The 19,277-nt window shown below is 42.3% G+C and overlaps 3 protein-coding genes across 4 annotated transcripts; 1 reads left to right on the top strand and 2 right to left on the bottom strand.

Moving 5' to 3' along the window:
- Window positions 1-1,968: 1,968 nt before the first annotated feature.
- LOC122055643 (ras-related protein RABA5c-like) lies at window positions 1,969-4,753 on the bottom strand. The gene is made up of 2 exons (XM_042617177.1): window positions 4,323-4,753; window positions 1,969-2,507 (listed from the first exon to the last, which is right to left on the bottom strand). Exons 1-2 carry the CDS (start codon window positions 4,648-4,650, stop codon window positions 2,191-2,193), a joined length of 645 nt encoding a protein of 214 aa, XP_042473111.1. The 5' UTR covers window positions 4,651-4,753; the 3' UTR covers window positions 1,969-2,190.
- A 250-nt stretch (window positions 4,754-5,003) lies between these two features.
- LOC122055641 (receptor protein kinase TMK1-like) lies at window positions 5,004-8,157 on the top strand. The gene is made up of 2 exons (XM_042617174.1): window positions 5,004-7,319; window positions 7,442-8,157. Exons 1-2 carry the CDS (start codon window positions 5,120-5,122, stop codon window positions 7,888-7,890), a joined length of 2,649 nt encoding a protein of 882 aa, XP_042473108.1. The 5' UTR covers window positions 5,004-5,119; the 3' UTR covers window positions 7,891-8,157.
- Window positions 7,214-12,984, bottom strand: LOC122055642 (hydroxyproline O-galactosyltransferase GALT6-like). Of its 2 annotated transcripts, XR_006132909.1 has the most exons (8): window positions 11,951-12,984; window positions 11,558-11,787; window positions 11,187-11,474; window positions 10,970-11,098; window positions 10,690-10,863; window positions 9,447-9,554; window positions 8,289-8,595; window positions 7,214-7,307 (listed from the first exon to the last, which is right to left on the bottom strand). XR_006132909.1 is itself a non-coding variant. In XM_042617175.1 (7 exons), exons 1-7 carry the CDS (start codon window positions 12,825-12,827, stop codon window positions 8,389-8,391), a joined length of 2,013 nt encoding a protein of 670 aa, XP_042473109.1. In that variant the 5' UTR covers window positions 12,828-12,984; the 3' UTR covers window positions 8,201-8,388. The 2 variants fall into 2 exon arrangements, 1 of the variants encoding a protein (XP_042473109.1); XM_042617175.1 differs by lacking the exon at window positions 7,214-7,307 and having other exon boundaries at window positions 8,201-8,595.
- Window positions 12,985-19,277: the final 6,293 nt, after the last annotated feature.

Below are 19,277 nucleotides of genomic sequence, written 5' to 3'. Positions count from 1 at the left end.
TCAGAGAATCTCGGTTCATTACTATTTCTCCGAGATTGGTAAGTCTAGTGATCAACTCTTTAAGCTTTGAATGCAGTTGAGCGACTAACTCTCGTTTTTCCAGCTGTAGATTGCTAAGCTTGTTCTAGAGCACATCTCTTTTCGCCAACTTGGTCTCCGAGGTTCCTTCATGCAACTCTAGGAATTTTTTCCAGAGTTCTTTCGTTGAGTTGTAAGCGCCAATTCAATTGATATTCTTGAGGTGATAATACGCTCAGGAGGTGGAATTTTACCTTACCATTTGCCATGAACTCGATCTATTGTTTTTTATTCTAGTGATGCTCTTCCATTTCTTCTCCATTCTCATCTATAAACACTTCAAAATCATATTTCATAGTTAGTAAAATATTGAAATCAGTTTTAAAGTATACCTCCATTTTTTGTTTCCATAACACAAACTCCCCCTTAATTTTTGGCAAGTAGATACTAGATCTGGCCATCGTCTTCTTGCTTTAGCAGGCGGTTGGTTGGTCTTTTAAAGCGGTTAGACTCTGATACCAATTGTAGGTCCACGTAAGCCGAGCTAGAGGGGATGAATAACCCTGAAAATAAGTTAACCAAATCTCTTACTTTTGCTTAGCAATGATAGTTAAATTAATTAAATACAAATACTTAACATTAAAAGTAAAATCAAAGTAAGGGGACAAAAAAATTTACTTAGTTACAACCTAGGTGGTTGTTAATCTAAGACAGTTGAAAGTTTCACTAAGAAATATCTCCTTAGTGCAGGTGGAGTAGCCTCTTACAGACTTTGAACGCTCAGAAAAAGCTAGAAAAATATATACAATGATTGTTGATGAATTCATAGTTCCATGGAGCTTTTTATAGCCTATTGGAAAAAGTTATCGTTGGTTGGAGGCACTTCCAAGAGGGTCCAGGGCGCCTCCAAGAGGATAGAAAATTATCTTCTTCGCAATGGTAGTCTAACGACTACTGATCATTGGAGGCACCTCCAAGCTCCTATGAGGGCGCATCCATCAAAACATAAGAGTGCCTCTATCAGGAATGAGGGCACCTTCATCAAAGCATGAGGGCGCTGCCTTCAAGAGCATGAGAGCGCCTCCAAGCTTCTTTGGGTGATTCTCCGATCATCCAGATTTGAGCTCGCTCAAACCTAACTGCGATCTTCTCCTCGAGCAGGCTTCCTCCCCAGCTTCTCGTCCCTCAGATGCGCCATGCACTTTCTTCTCGTTCGCTGATGTACTCTTCCGCAGCACCTTGTCCCTTGGATACACCGAGTCCGTCGACTCGCTTCCCGTATCATCCTTCTCGATAGCTGTGTTTTCTACTCAACTTCTTGTGTTCTTAAGTCCCTGCACACTCAGACACGAGGCATCAAAATCGCAGGACCTAGCTTAACTCGATTGACTACATCAAAACTAATCCGAGGCACTTATACTAACAATCATGTTGTACTAGACAGCTAACAAAATGGCAAGTCGTCATTTAAAAGAGATAATTATAGCAAAAAGGTGATTGTGTTCACCCTAGACACCCCTCATAGTATGTCCCCAGATATGTGAAGAGAGATAAATTACAGAATCAGCTTATAGCTAACCACCAAGTTGACTAGAAGAAATTTTTTCCCCGAGGACATACGTCTGTCTGTTGGAAATTGATCCCTTACCCCTTAATAGAAATGAATCACCCTCTAACCAACTCACATTAAGTGAGGACAAATCTACATGGGTTACTGGCAAGCTAGGCAACAAAAAATGTTGCCACACTGTTATTAACTACATTTCAATACAGAGAATCACGAATCAATTTGTATATCAAGAGATGGACTAAGTTATTCAAATACTAAAGTTTTTTGAGCCGGGAAAGTATTTCTATAAGCAAGATTGAATGACCTGCATAGAGTTTTTCAGTTCACAGGATAGAATCACATCGGCACCTGTCCTTGGATGCTAATACAACACAAAGCAATTTAAACTTCTAGCAAAAACCATTCATTAAGATAGACTTGTGATATAGCAGCCGCAGTTAACATTGGAAACTATACCGGTTCATTAACAAGTACATGAATTTCAGTTCTTGATCTCAAAAAATTCTCAACAACTTAAACAAAAATGATTCTCCAATACAGATATAGGGAAGTATAAAACACTCCTGAAACTCTTTCATATCGTTGGAACTAAAAGGACCATTTTAACAGCAGGATAGCTTACTCGAAGTTTGCTTTGTCTCATCAGTCCCATTGCTTGTAAGGGTTACCCTGTTGACGGACAATTCAGCTTTGTAAGAATCAGAGTTTAGGACCTTCCTGCTCACATTATTGTATATCTCTTTGATGACAATCTCGAAGGCCTTCTTCACGTTTGTGGAATCCAGAGCTGAAGTTTCAATAAAAAACAACCCTTCCGCTTCGGCAAGGCTTTTTCCTTCTTCAACCGATATATTTCGTATGTTCTCCAAATCACATTTATTGCCGACAAGAATCTTTGCCACAGTGGTGTCACAATGTGCTGCATTACATTCTCAGTCAGTGTTAAGATGCATAAAGGCATTATATTTGGAAGTAAATTTGTCTATCTTTGATTGATGAACAAGAACTAATTGGCGACAAGGTAGAGGTATTAAATCTTCATGGCCATTTGATATGCTTAAGGGAATATGCATATCAACCTACTAGGAAAATAGAAAAAACAATATTTTTTTGCCACAAACATTACTATAAATATATGAATAGTACACAGAATTTGGTCAGTTTACAGAAGGAGGAGGGTTCAGAATATTAACATAACCAAGCATTCAGTTTGCAAAAGTAAGACGTGAAAAATATTTACATAGCCAACCAGTCAGTCTCTAGAAGTATGAAGGTCAAGAAATTTAGATAAACAAGCAACCCTTGGACAAGCAAAAACGCCTTAACCAATAACATACAGGAGAAATTATGGTCATTCTGAAGCAAACTAATTTTAAGGTAACAACAAGAGCAACACATGGATAACTATAATGCATAGCAGTATGCAGAGACATAATATGCAGGAGCATATAGAGTCAGAATTAAAAGATATATGTGGTCTGTGGAGTTATTGCACCATGCCAAGTTCTCGAGCCCACCACGGCACATAGATTTGATAGTGGGACAGGAGAGCTGCTCTACATGGGACAAGCAACTAGATTTTGTAGCCTAGTTTGATGTTTTCATAATAAATTACCCATAGTGTGTCCCTTTCACCTAAAAAATAAACAAATTGCTACTTAAATAGGGTAACTTATGGTTTTAATTAAATTTAGTTGAGATTATATTAATTTGAATAACCAAATAAGGTTTAGCCACTTGAAAGGAAAGATCTGACAGCTATTTTACTTTCCTCTAATGATTAAAAATCCAAGTCAATAGGTAATAACAAGTTCTATTCTTTCTTAATACCTGCATAAATTTCGCTAATAGTTATTGCTTGCCATGCCATTCTGGCTTGATGAGCATATTGCAATTACCAATCAGGATCACTTGCTTGTCTTTTAGCATTTTGATCCTAAAACTAAACTCATAAGCATGCAGTCCAACCACAAGGATAACAGGATGATGTTTGACAGAGACAGAGTACATACCTGAAGTAGTAAATATCTAACCAAATTCACTTTCAGGACTATTCTTTTGGATAGAAATCTATCAACAATTCTTTTGTAGCAAAAGGTGAGTACGCTCATCCCAGACGCCCCTTACAGCCCGCCCCCAAATTCACATGTGAAGGGAGATAAATCACGAGGCCAGCTTATAGCTGACCGCCAAGTGACAATTCTATGCTTTGGTGTAAAGTTGACAGATAAATCAGAGAACTAACTAAAGATAAAGAGAGTGATTGTTGAGTCATTCTCTAGGTGAAGAGATTTACACACTCTAGGTGAAGAGATTTACACACGACTAAGATGATCCTTAAAAAGATTACGTGCATTTAGCCCTACATTGCTAATTCCATTTGCACACACCCACTGTCTTTATACCACATTGGACGAAGGGTTTGTGACGGGAGCAGATCCGGATGGGAGCGAACTTGCTCACTATTTTAGAACAGCAAATGTTTGTACATCTGTTCTTACGAGGCTTCTCAAACGATCGAGGTGGACAGAGGCAATTTATATTGGCACTACCTTTGATAGTCAATTCTCACTTTGTGGTTCAAGCGCTAAATAAATTGTAGCATACTGCAAAAAAAGTTAGATCTATCGCAGAAACAAGCCACCCAATTTATCGTCAAAATCGAGCGAATCAACATCAGATCCAGAGTAACAATCGCGAAGATCAAGAAAGTTAGCGGGATCTGAGCACATACTGTTGAGCTCCTGCAGCCATCGAGGGATACTGTCGAAGGTGGTGCGGCGTGAGATGTCGTAGACGACGAGCGCCCCGACGGCGCCGCGGTAGTAGGCGGAGGTGACCGCGCGGAACCGTTCCTGGCCAGCGGTGTCCCAGATCTGGGCTTTAACTTCCTTTCCGTCGATCTCCATGCTCTGGGTCTGGAACTCCACGCCGATGGTGGCCTTGGAGTGGAGATTGAACTCGTTGCGGGCGTAGCGGGAGAGGAGATTGGACTTCCCCACAGCGGAGTCGCCTATGATGACGATCTTGAAAAGGTACTGCTCGCCTTCGTCGCCCTCCATTGCTGCGATTCCGATCTTTCCTCTCCCTTTGCTCTTCTACTCGACGGCCAGTGAGTGTTTGACTACGAAGGGAGTGGGCGCTTCGTGGACACCTTGTTAGTGGCTTTGAGCTGTAAATAACAATTATTATTATTATTAATAAATGGGATTTTCTATTTTTTTCCTGTCCAAATATAGAAATCAATAGTGAAAAAATTGTTCGCACGATTAATATACATAAATTATAACACGTGCCAGTATCTAAATTAATAGTGACACGTGTAGCTTTCGAACGCAATAATCTCTCTTCTCCACTCCTCGCCGATGAGCTTTCCCTTCCTCCTCCTTCGTCTCCTTCCCCGCCCCTCGCTGCGCCTATTCCATTCTCCACCGCTAGAAAAACTCCACATTTCCTCCGGACACCGCCTGCACTCGCGCTTTTCGTCCCCCCATCGCATGCGACGCTGATCATCTCGAAGTAAGGAAAAAAATGGTGGAGCGGAAGGAGCACCGCCGCCGCCTCCTCCTCGCCCTCTTCTTCTTCTTTCTCGGCTTCCGCCGGATCAAATGCCGATCGGACACTTCCTCCGAAGACGCAGACGCCATGTTTGCTCTTGCGCGAGCCCTCTCCGGTCTCCCCTCCTCCTGGAAGCCCGGCTCCGACCCCTGCTCCTGGGATGGCGTCAGCTGTTCCGCCGGCCGCGTCACCGGCATCAACCTCGCTTCCCGCGGCGTCTCAGGCTCCCTACCTCCCTCTATCGGCTCCCTCTCGGCGCTTACCACCCTCAACCTGCCGCGCAACCGCCTCTCCGGCCCTCTCCCGCTCCTTCCCAACCTCTCCTCCCTCCAATCCGTCTCCTTCGAGGACAACGCTTTCGAGTCGCTCCCCGACTCCTTCTTCGCCGGACTCATCGACCTTCAATCCATCACCCTCGACAACCTCCCCCTCGCGCCGTGGAGCCTCCCCCGCGACCTTGCCTCCTCCGCCGGCCTCGTTGAGCTATCCGCCGCGAATTGCTCTCTCTCCGGCTCCATCCCTGTCTTCCTCGGCTCCCTCCCCAGCCTCCGCGTTCTCCGTCTCGCTTACAATCAACTCTCCGGCACCCTACCCCCTTCTCTTGCTGGCTCCGGCCTCCAGCAACTCTTCCTCAACAGCCAGCAGTCTTCCAGCTTGCTCTCTGGTCGCATCGACGTCATTGGCGCCATGCCTCAGCTAATCGTCTTCTGGATTCAGTCCAACGCCTTCACCGGCCCCATTCCCGACGTCTCCAACCTCACCGCCCTCGAGTCCTTCAACGCCCGCGATAACGCCCTCACCGGCGTCGTCCCTGCCTCCTTCGCCGCCTCCCTCACCCTCAAGAACGTCTCCCTCTCCAAAAACATGCTCCAGGGCGCTTTCCCGCAGTTCGCCAGCAAATCCGTCTCCGTCGACATCGACAAGGGCAATCAATTCTGCAGCCCGGCACCCGGTCCCTGCGATCCCCGCGTCACCATGCTGCTCGACATCGCCGCCGGGTTCGGCTACCCCCTCCTGCTCGCCAAGTCGTGGAAGGGCAACCAGCCCTGCGGCGCCAACTGGCTCGGCGTTACCTGCGACGCGCAGGGCAACGTCATCGTCCTCAACTTTGCTAACCAGCACCTGGGCGGCGAGATCTCGCCGGCCTTTTCCAATCTCACCTCGTTGCGGCAGCTGTTCCTCAGCAGCAACGACCTCGTCGGCTCGATTCCCGCGAGCTTGACGCAGCTCCCGCAGCTCCAGCTGCTGGACGTCACCAACAACAGCCTCTCGGGCAAGGTGCCCACCTTCCGCACCTCTGTCACGCTCAAGCTCGAAGACAACCCCAAGCTCGGAGACGACTCTGGCTCTCTGTTCAGCTCAACGTCGTCCCCTGCAGCCCTGATTGTTGGTTTGATCGTCGCCTTCGTGGTTCTCCTTGCTTGCGCAGCAGCATTGCTCTTCCATTGCCGCAAGAAGAATCAAAGCAAGAAATTTGAGCGCATAGCGTCCGATTCAACGTCATTCAAGATCGGATTGGATGGATTGAGCAAAGGCAGTGGAGGCATTTCCTCGGGAAGCATCACGAGTTCGGATCAATACTCCACTGAAGCTCAAAGCATGCACATCTCAATTCAATCCCTTCGAAGGGCCACCGACAACTTCAGTGACGCCAATATCTTGGGCAGAGGAGGGTTTGGCTTAGTGTACAAAGGCGATCACAATGGAACGACGATCGCCGTGAAGAGAAATGGATATGACAGTATGGGCAACAAGGGACATGAGGAATTCAAAGCAGAAATTGAAGTTCTTAGAAAGGTTAAGCATAAGAACTTAGTCGCACTTGTTGGTTTCTGCGACGATGACCGTGAGAAGCTTTTGGTGTATGAGTACATGGCCGGAGGAACCCTGACGGAGCACCTGTTCCAGTGGGAGAGTAGCGGCGAGCCACCGTTGAATTGGAATCAGCGGCTCGTCATTGCTCTGGATGTTGCTAGAGCAATAGAATACTTGCATAGCCTTGCTCAAGAAAGTTACATACACAGAGATCTAAAACCTTCTAACATACTCTTGGACAAGGATTTGAGGGCCAAGGTTTCGGATTTTGGACTAGCGAAGCTTGCCGCCGATGATCAAAAGTCCATGCAGACCCGACTAGCCGGCACATTCGGGTATCTTGCACCTGAATATGCAAGTAAGTTAGTTCAACTTCAATGTAGAAAACAGTTGTTGCTCTATTCTAGGTTTTAGAAGTTGCTCATGATTCTGTGTTATAGTAATCCTATAGTTGTTGATGATAGAATCTTATTGTAACAGCCACAGGAAGGGTGTCGACTAAGGTTGATGTGTATGCATTCGGCGTGATATTGATGGAGCTAATCACCGGAAGGAAAGTTTTAGACGAATCGCAACCTCCTGAGGACATCCATTTGGTGGCGTTATTCCGCCGGAGATTTTCCCATGAAAAGGACAAGTTCTTAACTGAGATGATGGATCCAACTCTTGAACTCAATGAGGAAGCTAAAAAAAACTGGGCAGAAGTTGCTGATTTAGCATGGCACTCGACAGCCCGAGAGCCTCACCAGAGGCCCGACATGAGCCATGCTGTCAATCGACTAGCTCCTCTAGTCAACCACTGGCAACCAACTAACTATGTCGACGAAGATGATGATGATGAGCCAAGCATGAACCTGACAAAACGGATGGAGCAATGGCAGTATAACGATACCACTTCAACAAGTACATTCGACTCCAGCTTGAAGTGAAAGTCCAGCTCTAAATCTGAATAGGATTTTCTGAAAGTTTGCAATACTAAAGTTGCAAGAGGAAGAAGATAAAGTTTGAGACGAAGTCATGGTAAACTATACACTGCCATGACTAACTAATTAAATTTTACTTTGCAAAAAAAAATTTTGACTTGTTTTTTTCGTAAGAACAAATTTTGTTCTTGTCATTTTCCTTGTATCAACAATGTCTCTAGGAGTGTACTGGAAATTTAAAAGTGGGAAATGTTAATTTTGTTAATTTCAGTGGAAAAGATTATGAGGGTTTGCAAGTAATGGGCCAAACTAAACCTTTGGAGCCAAATTCATCTGTATTTATAACTTGTATGAGTTACTACAAAAGAACGAAATAATAAATGAATATGGAAAGGGATGCTTACACTACTAGATCATACATCGACCTATATGGAGCTCGAGAATGGAGCTTGCCCTGTTACAACTTGCAAAATTGGTAAAGGATGGATATTCGCAGAGATATCATCATCTCATGTCGCAACATTGAGGGTTCCCTGCCTGCAATTTCTCCCACATGCACAGCATTTGCCTGGGAGACTGGTAATGAGCGGTGTAGTAATCTTCAATGCAACCGAACTGGCAGAATTTGAGGTTGTGGACGTACTCCACAGGCTTAGAATTGTTGAACTTCTCCACCCACATGCCCATGCTCACGTCTTCCATCTTGAATAACTGCACAAGAACAAACAAGTTGAATTAACTGCACAATATTTTGCAGGCATATTTATAAGTCTGAGCAATAAAATAAATAAAATTCAAGAGGCCTTCACATTTCAAAGAAGTCGGAAACTATGCTAACCAGCGCTTTTAAAATGAAATTGTATGCATGGTTGTTTCTGTAGAAAACCCTTGTTAGTTGTTCAAGGTACAAGTGTAAGAGTCCGTTTCCTAGAAACAGTGAGTTATATATCCTGTGCTGAGAGAACTCGAAGTGTGAATTGAATTGATCAACTAGTCTCACATTGTGGATGTTAGAATATCTGATACAAACTATAGTTTAGATATTAATGGGAATTACGAGTGACTGCACCAGAGGAAGTTCAACAAAACCCTGATGCCAATCTGAAACAATAGGGCTCGTCTGTCTGTATTGTACACGAAGTGTGTCTATTAAGAATTGTGCCGAAGTCAGTTAAGTCTTCTCTTACTTGGACAACTAACTTGTTCATGTAGCTGTTAGGTTGCCTTGTATGGTCAATGCCATGTGGACTACAGATGGCTACTTCAAAAGTTCTCATATTGTTTTAGCTTTTTCCTCGGTCCATTCTCCCAGTTTTCAATTTAAGTATGAGGATGAAAGAAAAAATTCTGGAGTTGAGATATTTAGAGAACTAGACACTTGGTAGTCCATGAGGCATATTGAAAGGCTAGCTTTATAAGCAAATCACTCATTCATGACTTAAGAATTCATTTAACAGAGTATAGCAGAAAGAGGTTTGCAAAAAAATAAAAAGTAATTAGTACACAATTTGCTACAAAATGAAGTATTGGACTGATCTGTTAAAATCAAGAAAGGATCTTACTCTCAGTGTGTGCTTCTCAATCTCAGAAACAACATAATTTGCAATATCAGAAGATATAACATAGCCTGGACCATTAGCATAATGTGGGTAGTTCTCCTCTGGCCATTCCTGAAAGGAAGAAGTTTGATGTTACTAAACTTAAAAAGAACACACCGTTAGGAACTCAGAGATAATATTAACAAAACTATACTTGTTACATTGACAAAAACAAAGAAACAAATAGTATAACTAGATGGTTCAACTGGACTAACCAATCCCTCATCCCACCTTGTGAACCCAAACCATACTCCTTCAAACTAGGAGACAGAGGAAGATACAATCAAGACAGGATCAAATTAACCACAAATTTGATAGTTCTCCTATGTATCTTCTTTAAAATGTAAGCATGCCCTCTGTGTGTTTTCCCTAGGGGAACCTATAGATGTGGTTTATATTTTAAAAATATTAACATAATAAAATTCGAAATTCCAAATAATGAAATTTCCAAGTGCTTTCCATTAATTAGAAAGCCCAAATTACTATGAACATCTAACACGACATTAACTCAACAGCATCAAAGCACTATCCTTTTTAACCAACATCTTATTGCCCCAGCATTTCCTCTTAATCCAATTTTTGAAAAGCTAAGTTAAGATTACCAATTCTTATTAGCAAGTATAAGAGGTCAATCTAAAGATGGGAAAATGAAAGAAAGGAGAGCCATGTTTGAAAACTTAGTAAAAGAATGTGTTGGAGAAAAGAAAACTAGTAGTCCTGTTTAATTATTTTGAAATTTTGAAAAGTTGTTAGCTAAACATATATATGAAATGTCATGGTTGATTAGCTAAACATTCATTATTTACTTTGTGTATTGAGTTATATCTGTTGCTTTTATTCATATACAAAATGCTGATATGAACTTCAGTTAGTTAAGATGATTAATTCAATTATTGAATCATAAATGTAAATTTGGTTTACCATAATTGATTGGTTGATTAATCTGATGTATTGTATGGTATATGCAAACCCATACATTAACACATGATCTTGTGCATTGCTGCAACATAATCAATATTATTTTTTTAACAAAAAATGGACCAACTCAACCAACCATCTTTGCATATGCTTTTTCAAACCCTGAAAAATATAATAAATAGTGTATCTGTCTTCTTCCCATAGGCATAACTGGCATATGGAAGCCTGTTAGGAGGTTGTAAATTCTAATCTACATAGAAATGAAGCATGAGCAGCAGAAAGTAAGTACCTCATATGTCACAGCCCATTTCCCAGAGCGCAAAGGTTTGTGGTAATAATTAATGTTCCCTATGTAAAGACTTCTAACAGATGGGATTTTCTTCACTTCCTTGAGTACTGAGTCAACCCTCACAAATGTGTCATCGTCACACTTCATTATATGTTTAGCAGACACCGTTCGAACCTATTTTGAAGAACACAAATGAAGTATAATCATCACCAACCAATGTATAATTGTGATTTCAGCTCCAGCAGTAAATTTTAGCACCGAATGGTCAGGTTTTACTTACCCCATATTCGCAGATAGCAACAGTCTTCAAAACAACTAGATCATAACTATCCATGTAAGGTACTATAACAATATCTCCAAAGAATTCTGCCTCCTCTTTTAATTGCATGTTCACCTCCTTTCTTCCATTCTGTCCAGAAAACGAGTCAGATTCAGCAAAAACCTAAAATAACTGAATTTCACAAAAAGCCATAGCACAATAATAATAGTAATAATACCAGCGCAACAAAGAACCTCGCCACCACATTAGATGATCTAGTTAATGCAGACATCCATGATTTTCTGACCGCCATACGTTCTGCAAAGTGGTTTCCTGCCGAAAGTATGCCAATGAAAAGATCTACAGGTTCATCAGCAAGTGGAGGAGCTTGCCACTGAGCAGACATCTCCAGTTCCCTTTTCAGGGCAAAACTAGGATGTTTAGCAGGCAATGAAGCAGCATATATGGACTCAATGTCAAGATCTCCATTCATTGACAGGCCGGTGGCATCTTCAAGAGTGAAACTCTGTAGGAAAAATCAGATCTTAGAAAACAGAACTTATAATAAACCAATTAAAAGTTAAAGAGAAAATTTTAAGCTAAACTCACAGTGCGGTATGGAAAGGATGTTACATGCCTCCCGCCAACATTAATATGATAACCCTCTAAACCAGCAGTTAATGTCAAAACAAACAATTTGTCCTCCACAAATGGATATGGCCAATCAAACGAGACTTTCACCCGGCCAATTAATCTCTTGAACCACCATGACTTCTTTGGTTCTTCCACGGGGCTATCTTCATCTCGAGTCCACCCTTCACACTTAACCAGACCATCAACTGTAATGTTTGGCAATCCAAATCAGATAAAGGATGAAATTCTATATTCATATTGAACATAGATAATTTTTTTAGCATAAAAAAAAACTGATCTAATACTCCTAATATAATTCACAAATGGGATTTGAATATTTAGGTCGACGAGAATCCTAAATGCTGATACCTGTCTCCTCACTAGACTTGGACTTCCAGCCCTCGCACCGCTGAGCGGAACCCCACTGCATGCGGTAGCAGGAATTCAGCTCAATCACTGGCTTACCGCTCCAATCACCCTTTAACCTGGGATTAAAGTGGAGAATCCTGGGAGGATCTTCGCCATCCGCATATTTAAGCCCCTTTAGCTCCATCATGAACTGAGAAACCATTGTGTCCTGCTCCCAGTCTTTCAAATCCGTTATCTTTGGGGCATGGTCGGGGTGTGCCCTTCGCGGCCTCGCCACCAGGGTGATATGGGACCCCAACGTCAGCCCGCAAGGAAGCACCATCAATCTCCCTCGCTCCTGGAGCTCCGCACCAGATATCATGATCGAGTTCGGGCAGTTCTCTTCGGCCCGAATCTCCTGCGCTGGAGACTCCGCCGGTGGGGCCGGAGAAGCCTTCAGGTCTTCAAAAACCCTCCTTCCTACCTCCCACGCGTCCCACGCCGATTTATGGAGCTCCGAAAAAGATCCATTACTTCTTGAGTTAAGCTCCAGCTGCGCCAAACCGGAGACAACCAGCGATCGCCGGCTCGGCCGCGAGCGATGCGGGAGAGGAGCGGAGGCGGAAGCGACCTGCCGATAAGGGAATAAAAAGGGACGAACTGGGGCATGCGTCTCTTGGGTCTCCTCCTTGCTGTGTAGGGAGATTGGACGGGCCACCGCGTCGCCCCCGCGGAGGCTGCCAGCGGCGGCCAGTGGCGTGAAGCGGCGGGAGACGAAAGGGAACTCACATAGGAGGAGGAAAGAGAAGTATAGCAGCCCGAGAAGGAGGAGGAAGTGCAGGAACCTCTTGCGGGTAAAAGGATAATAGGTCGGCTCCAACTTCGATCTCCTCATCATCACACCTACCTATCCTCCACTGATCCACCAACAGAGAGATTGCGAAGACCACCAAGTAGAGGAAAAGAAACGAGGAGATCGCCAGCAACTCGAACTCGAATCCTAGAAATCGGAGCGACGCCGACGAGGAGGAGGTAGGAAGGAAAATAGCCGTTCGAGGCGGAATGCGTGGCATGGAGTCGCATTGTTATATCTCCTTTTTCAATGAGCGCGTGGGTCCCACTCGAGAGGAATGGAGATTTCAAAGCGTTTCTTGTTTTGTTTTGCTGTGCTTTGTAGACGTGTGCGGACGGAACAGTGACGAACGAGGAGGGAAGGCCAGGCAAGAAAACAGGTGGTTCGGTGCCGGCTGGAGTAGGGTGGCCCACCATGCCATTCTTTCCTTCCATATTACCGTTGCAACTAAAAAATGCAAGGAGTGTTTGTGATGTTTTTTTCGTTTCGAAATAGAGACCATTCCATTAAAATAAAGGATAAGAATTAAAAAGTAAATTAAAGTTATATATATATATATATATATATATATAGATAAGAATTAAAAAGTAAATTAAAGTTATATATATATATATATACCGGCTAAAAAAATAATTTATTTTAATACATTATTATTATTATTATTATTATTATTATATATAATATCGGCTAAAAAATTAATTTATTTTAATACATTATTGCTCTCGTCTAGAAATCAAAAAAAAAATATATATATATATATATATATAATACATGTTAAAAATTTAATTTAAAATACATTATTGCTCTCGTCTAGAAATGATGAAAAGTAGACCATCGATAATATGGTGTAAAAATTGACTTGTTTAAAGAACTTCAAGAATTATCTAGTTGAGCAATTCCAAGGGATCTCCGGAATACATAAATAAAGAGAATGAAGATAAATCATAAGTAAATAAGTAAAAAGGGGTCCCTGGTATAAATACTTCGACGATCAAGTCAGAAGGTAATGATGGTGCAAAAATAGAAAAAAAAAAATATAGATCTGTTACATTAACGGTCCCTCTAGTACCGGTCCCATAGATATAGAGGGAGGTATATGCAGGTATACAGACGTCAGGTGCATGGTCGAGAGGCTGCCCACTTTTCCCACAACGTATGCACGGATGGTCACCCCGCCTACCTCTCTGCACCACGACCCCTGTTTGGTCGAAATGTTGGATCGATGACAACTCTACCACTCAAAGGTCGCCACTACTCTCGAGTGACTGAGTTGACAGGTGTTGAGTAGTTATTTAGCTACAAAGCGAAGAGAGTCTCAGTTACTCACAACTCTAGCTACCACTACTCATGAGTGGTTGAGTGCGATACGACAGGACAAGCGGCATCTCCACCAGCTATCATGCCCATGAGCAACCCAGTGTGCAGTGCGGCCCGACGACTCACTCACCCACAAGGGAGACGTAGTCGGCGCATGCATGCAATGACATGATGTGAAAGATGCAGCGGTCATAACATATATAAACATAAATTAGGTATGCTACATGAAGCCAGCATGCTCAATAAGATACAATCACAATAGGTAAATATATATATAGTATATATATATATATATATATATATATATATATATATATATATATATATATATATATATATATATATATATATATATATATATATATATATATATATAACAACGAGCGACTGTATAGATACGAATTTGATTATCACAAAGATCGAGTAGATAAGTATCAAGTACAGGAAAAACATTAGTGGAGTCAAGGGCAGCAACTATCCGAATATCGTTCATGCACTAAAGCCAAAGTACTAAAGAGAAACAAAGCAGAAGTACCCGCCTTTATTTGTCGTTCGTGATAAATAATCTCATGTCGAGACGCTCGTCTCAAATCAACGTCCTACAACACACACGATATACAGTTTAGCTAATCACATATAAAACAATTAGCTAAACCCAAATCCAATACTAATTCGATTAGGTAATCATGTTTAATTCCACCTAATGATCTAAATCCAATTAGATGATAACTCCATCTATAATCCATCAATCAATTCCTTATTACTCACCAATCAATTACTAATCAAATCCCATCATAAATCATTTTAGATCAACTAATTACTAATTATCCAAGTAATAACCAATTACCAAAATTCTCAACATAATCTGATACACAACATACCCTAATGTGATTACTCCTCTGTTGACTCACGGCCAAAGATCTTGGTGTTGGAAATTTATGGCCGGAGTTGTGGATTGCCCATCGATCCCCACATCAATCACCCTAAAATCACAATTTGTAAATTAACCTTGCAATCCACTTCAAGCTCAGTTCAACAGCCTTACCCCAAATGTGTCGGCAGATTCCTCTAACCAACTCCCGGCAGCCAGGCATGCGGCCAACGATAGTCCTAGATCAGAGATTGTTGCTAGCAGCCGACAATGACTGCTAGTATGGTGGCAGCACACAACAACGATGGTGGTTCGTGGAGAGCAGCAATGAGTCGGCGGAAGGAAGGGACACCGGCGTTGATCTAGGGCTAGTTGCGTCCGATCGAGACTGAGAGGAGGTGGCGATACCCGATGATGGCCACGAGCGACAACATCGAGTAGATCAGGGGTGAAAAAGGGAGTCGGGTGGAAGTTAGGGTACGGCTCAGCCAGTCAAAGGGAGGAGAGGGTAGCAGCGGGGGTCGACATCGGCTGATGGTTGGTGTCGAGCCGTGGCGGTCATCGGCGATAGGATCAGTGTCCGTCGTGCTCATGTGGGCAGAGAAAGAAGGGAAGCTGCACGAGAGGAAGAGAGGAAGAGGGGATCGGCGAAAATGAATAGGGTTCCAATCTAACTTAGGCTTTTATACATTAATTAAGCATCACCTTAGTTTTAATGAAATTAATCAACTCTCATTTTAATTGGGTATTCTAATCAGACCTCCTCTATATCTATCAATTCATCCCCTTAAATGTGTCAAACGAACTCTATTTAATTCCCGAAAAATTTCTAAAAATTCTTAGAAAATCCAATAAGGTTATTACTCCAATAATCCTTATTATTTAATTATTATTTTGATACAGTATTTTACAACTTCAAAATTTACAATAACAACTTTAATGATCAAGGCATCATAATAGGGAAGCTCCACTCCTTAAAGATCTTTAGGTTTGAATCTGATCTGTGGGCCCTTCGCTTGCTCTCGGCTGGAGTGGACCACATGGATTTTTAGTTGATGTTCATGGGCTTTTCGTGCTCTATTGGAATCTCCATCAGTGGGTCCTTTAGAAATCATACCCGGCCACCCTTCTTAGTTCTTACTACGACGTTACTTTGATTCTCCTCCTATCTGATTGACACAATGCCCCACCTTCACGAGGGGTGAAAAGATAGTGGTCGCATATTAACTAGCCAGCCGACCACACCAGGGCTTGACACTGGAGGCTTAAGCAGTTGTGGAGTAATTTGGGGAGGCGATTGTCCTTGCTCAAGTGTACTATTGGCAATTCTAGGTGTTGTGCATCTTGGTCCGATGGTAAATGCAGAAAGTAGGGATCCATCGGCATGGCTCGGCAAAAGATGTTTGCGCCATTTATACGTGCTGCACCACTCACCCTATCCTACCCTGAAGGACGGGAGCTGGGGGGATGGAAGTCGGCCAGTGCTTTTTATTCCACAAGGGGCTTCTGCTAGGCTTGAAAGGGAGGAATTGAACTAGCTACTTCCTTTTTCTGAACGACCTGAGCTTCTTCCACTTTGATGTATTTACCCATTTAGCCTAATAGGCTGGCAAAGTCCTTTGGGGGCTTTCTGGCCACGACGTGAAAGAAGTCTTCTTCCAGGAGCCCTTGTGAAAAAGCGCTCATTAGAATCTTAGAAGTGTCGGATGGAACATTCATCATCACCTGATCAAACCTTTTTATATAAGCTTTCAAGGACTCCTTAGGTCCTTGCTTAAGAGTGAATAGGCCCAAGTTAATTTTGTGGTACCTTCGGCTACTAGAGCGAAGTGTTAGAGGAAAGCCTTCTTGATGCAGCAATGCGACATTCTTGAACTTACGGAGATGATCTTCAAGATCAGTAGAACATCCATAATCTCTAATCGATAGAGGGTGGAATCGTCGGGGCAGCTTATCCTCCAAAATTTCTCGCTAGAAGGGAATTTCTAGCCGCTCGAGCGAGGTGCTAGCGGTAGGAGTCTTGCCACGCTTCGGATCGTGGGGTGGTGAATCCTTGGTAGAGGACCCTTGAGACCGCTTGGCTCCGGTGCAATCTTCTATTGGTGCTCAAATTAAGGTCTTGGAAAACTCCACGGGGTGCATAAGTTTGGATTGTCAACCCATCATTAGTGGTCTTTTAGATGACATGGCAGAGCAGTGAGTTCTTTCAAAGGGGAAGGAATTGTTGCTTGCTGCTTTTTGCATTAGTGCCTGTGCTTTGGCCAACACAAGCACATTGAGATCTTCTTGTGACAAAGTGACGATTGCTTTTTCAATATCGTTCATCTTCATGTTCTAGATAAAGCAGAGAGGTTCTTACAAATTGTGTCAAATTGGATCCCATTTGGAAGCAGTGGAGAGTGGACTAATGGTGATGTGACACAAAATTTGACTTGTTTAAAGAACTCCAAGAATTGCCTAGTTCAAGAATTCCGAGGACCTCCTTTATACAAAAACAAAGAGGAAAGAGAGAAATCATCAATAAGCAAGCAACAGAGGGATCTATGATGTAGCTACTTCGATGATCAAGTCAAAAGGCAACGGTGGTGCAAAAATTTTAAAAAATGAAGGCAAGTATGTGGATGTGCGTGCTCGTTCGTGCGCATACTTGCATTAGTGGAGAAGGCCCCCCTTTTATAATGTCCCTCACAATCCCTGCATTCAATGAGGTATTATCTTGCTGTCAGACAATGTGTCTCCTTACCATGCTTACACTGTATCCAATAGTTACATCACAAGTATGAGGAGGGTATGTTGCATATCTGTACATGAATATTATCCTCTACTTTTCTGACAAGTCCATATTCTATATTAACGGTGAGGCATGCTCATGGGCTGAGAGGCCTATTGGGTTGTCTAACTATAATATGAGCTCTCTATAGAAAGTCCACTCTTTTATGAGGCCCAGATGGACTACAAATATTTTACGAGGATAGCATAAAGTTCCAAGAATTACCCATCATGTCAGTGTGGGACCTTTTATAGTTAGTTCTATCGGCTGAGAACCGATCAGGAGAAAATGGGGAGAGGAGTCCCACATGGGTCTAGCAGAACTAGGAGTGGGGCTCTTAGAGGGTTGCCCAATCGATAGGACTGATTGGAAAAAAGAGGTATGATAGAACCAGGAAGCGAGTCCAGTCCTGTTGGTTGCTACTCGGAAAACCTATAGGTTCCACTGTACAAAATTTTTGTACAAAGGTCTGAACCTTTTCCTAGCTACCATGTGTTCTTTTAAATTAAATTTTGGATCGCCTGCGGAACTTAACACGTTTGATCCAAAACTTAATCTATTTGTTCTTTTAGGTTTTGACTTGAATCTCCTGCGGAACTTAACACGTTCGACCCAAGTCTCCTTAAGTTATTAATTCCATTAAATATTAATTTCCATAATTGGTTCCCAGTACTGACGTGGCGAGGCACATGACCTTCTTGGATATGGGAGCAACCACCACCGACTAGACAAAACCTTTTATAGAAAGCTAATATTTAATTTCCTAAAATAACTTTAGGTTAACCGAAAAGAACAATCAAATCACAAGGAAAAATAAAACAAAAGAACACATCATCGAAAACCATATTCGAAATACTAGAATCGTAAGCCTCTTGTATTTGGTATTATTTCCATAAATAACTAGTATGATGCGGAAAGTAAAATTACTAGTTATACCTTGTAGAAAAACCTCTTGATCTTCTACCGTATTCCTCTTCTAACATCGGACGTTGTGTGGGCAACGATCTTCCGAGATGAGAAACCACCAACCACCTTCTTCTCCTCCTAGCTAGGTTCGGCCACAAAAAATAAAGCTTCACCAAGGAAGAAGAAAAACATCAACCGAGCTCCAAGAGATGCAAGCTTTCTCTCCTTCTTCTTCTTCTTCTTCTTCAAGTAGTATCCGGCTTCCACAAGAGCTCCAAGCAATAGAGAGTTTCGGCCACCACAAAGAGGAAGAAAGGGAGAAGATGTTGGCCGGCCACACCAAAGAATAGGAGAGGGAGAATAATAGAGGTTGTGTCTCATGAAGGCACTCTCACCCCTTCTTTTATATTCATTGGCCTAGGCAAATTAGGAAATTTAATTACAATAAAATTTCCTTAATTTCCTTGACATGATTTAATTAAGAAAAATAAAATAAAATTTTCCAATTTAATCTCTAATGGCCAGCCACATCAAAGGAGTAAAATTAGACAAGTTTTAATCAACAATTAAAACTTCCTAATTTGTTTCCGAAAATTTTAAAATTAAAATTTCTCTTTAAAAATCTCTTCAT

Source organism: Zingiber officinale, chromosome 3B (genome assembly GCF_018446385.1).
Source record: "Zingiber officinale cultivar Zhangliang chromosome 3B, Zo_v1.1, whole genome shotgun sequence".
NCBI lineage: Eukaryota > Viridiplantae > Streptophyta > Magnoliopsida > Zingiberales > Zingiberaceae > Zingiber > Zingiber officinale.
This window is presented reverse-complemented; position numbering and strand designations above follow the sequence as displayed.

What these genes read in the sequence shown, in the direction of transcription:
- LOC122055643 (XM_042617177.1), bottom strand. Translation starts at nt 4,650, where the DNA reads ATGGAGGGCGACGAAGGCGAGCAGTACCTTTTCAAGATCGTCATCATA. An exon ending in ATGGCTGCAGGAGCTCAACA is followed by an intron (nt 2,508 to 4,322) that starts GTATGTGCTCAG and finishes AATGTAATGCAG; the next exon opens with CACATTGTGACACCACTGTG.
- LOC122055642 (XM_042617175.1), bottom strand. Translation starts at nt 12,827, where the DNA reads ATGATGAGGAGATCGAAGTTGGAGCCGACCTATTATCCTTTTACCCGC. An exon ending in CATCCTTTCCATACCGCACT is followed by an intron (nt 11,475 to 11,557) that starts GTGAGTTTAGCT and finishes TTTTTCCTACAG; the next exon opens with AGTTTCACTCTTGAAGATGC. An exon ending in TTGCTATCTGCGAATATGGG is followed by an intron (nt 10,864 to 10,969) that starts GTAAGTAAAACC and finishes TCTTCAAAATAG; the next exon opens with GTTCGAACGGTGTCTGCTAA.
- LOC122055641 (XM_042617174.1), top strand. Translation starts at nt 5,120, where the DNA reads ATGGTGGAGCGGAAGGAGCACCGCCGCCGCCTCCTCCTCGCCCTCTTC. An exon ending in TCTTGCACCTGAATATGCAA is followed by an intron (nt 7,320 to 7,441) that starts GTAAGTTAGTTC and finishes TTATTGTAACAG; the next exon opens with CCACAGGAAGGGTGTCGACT.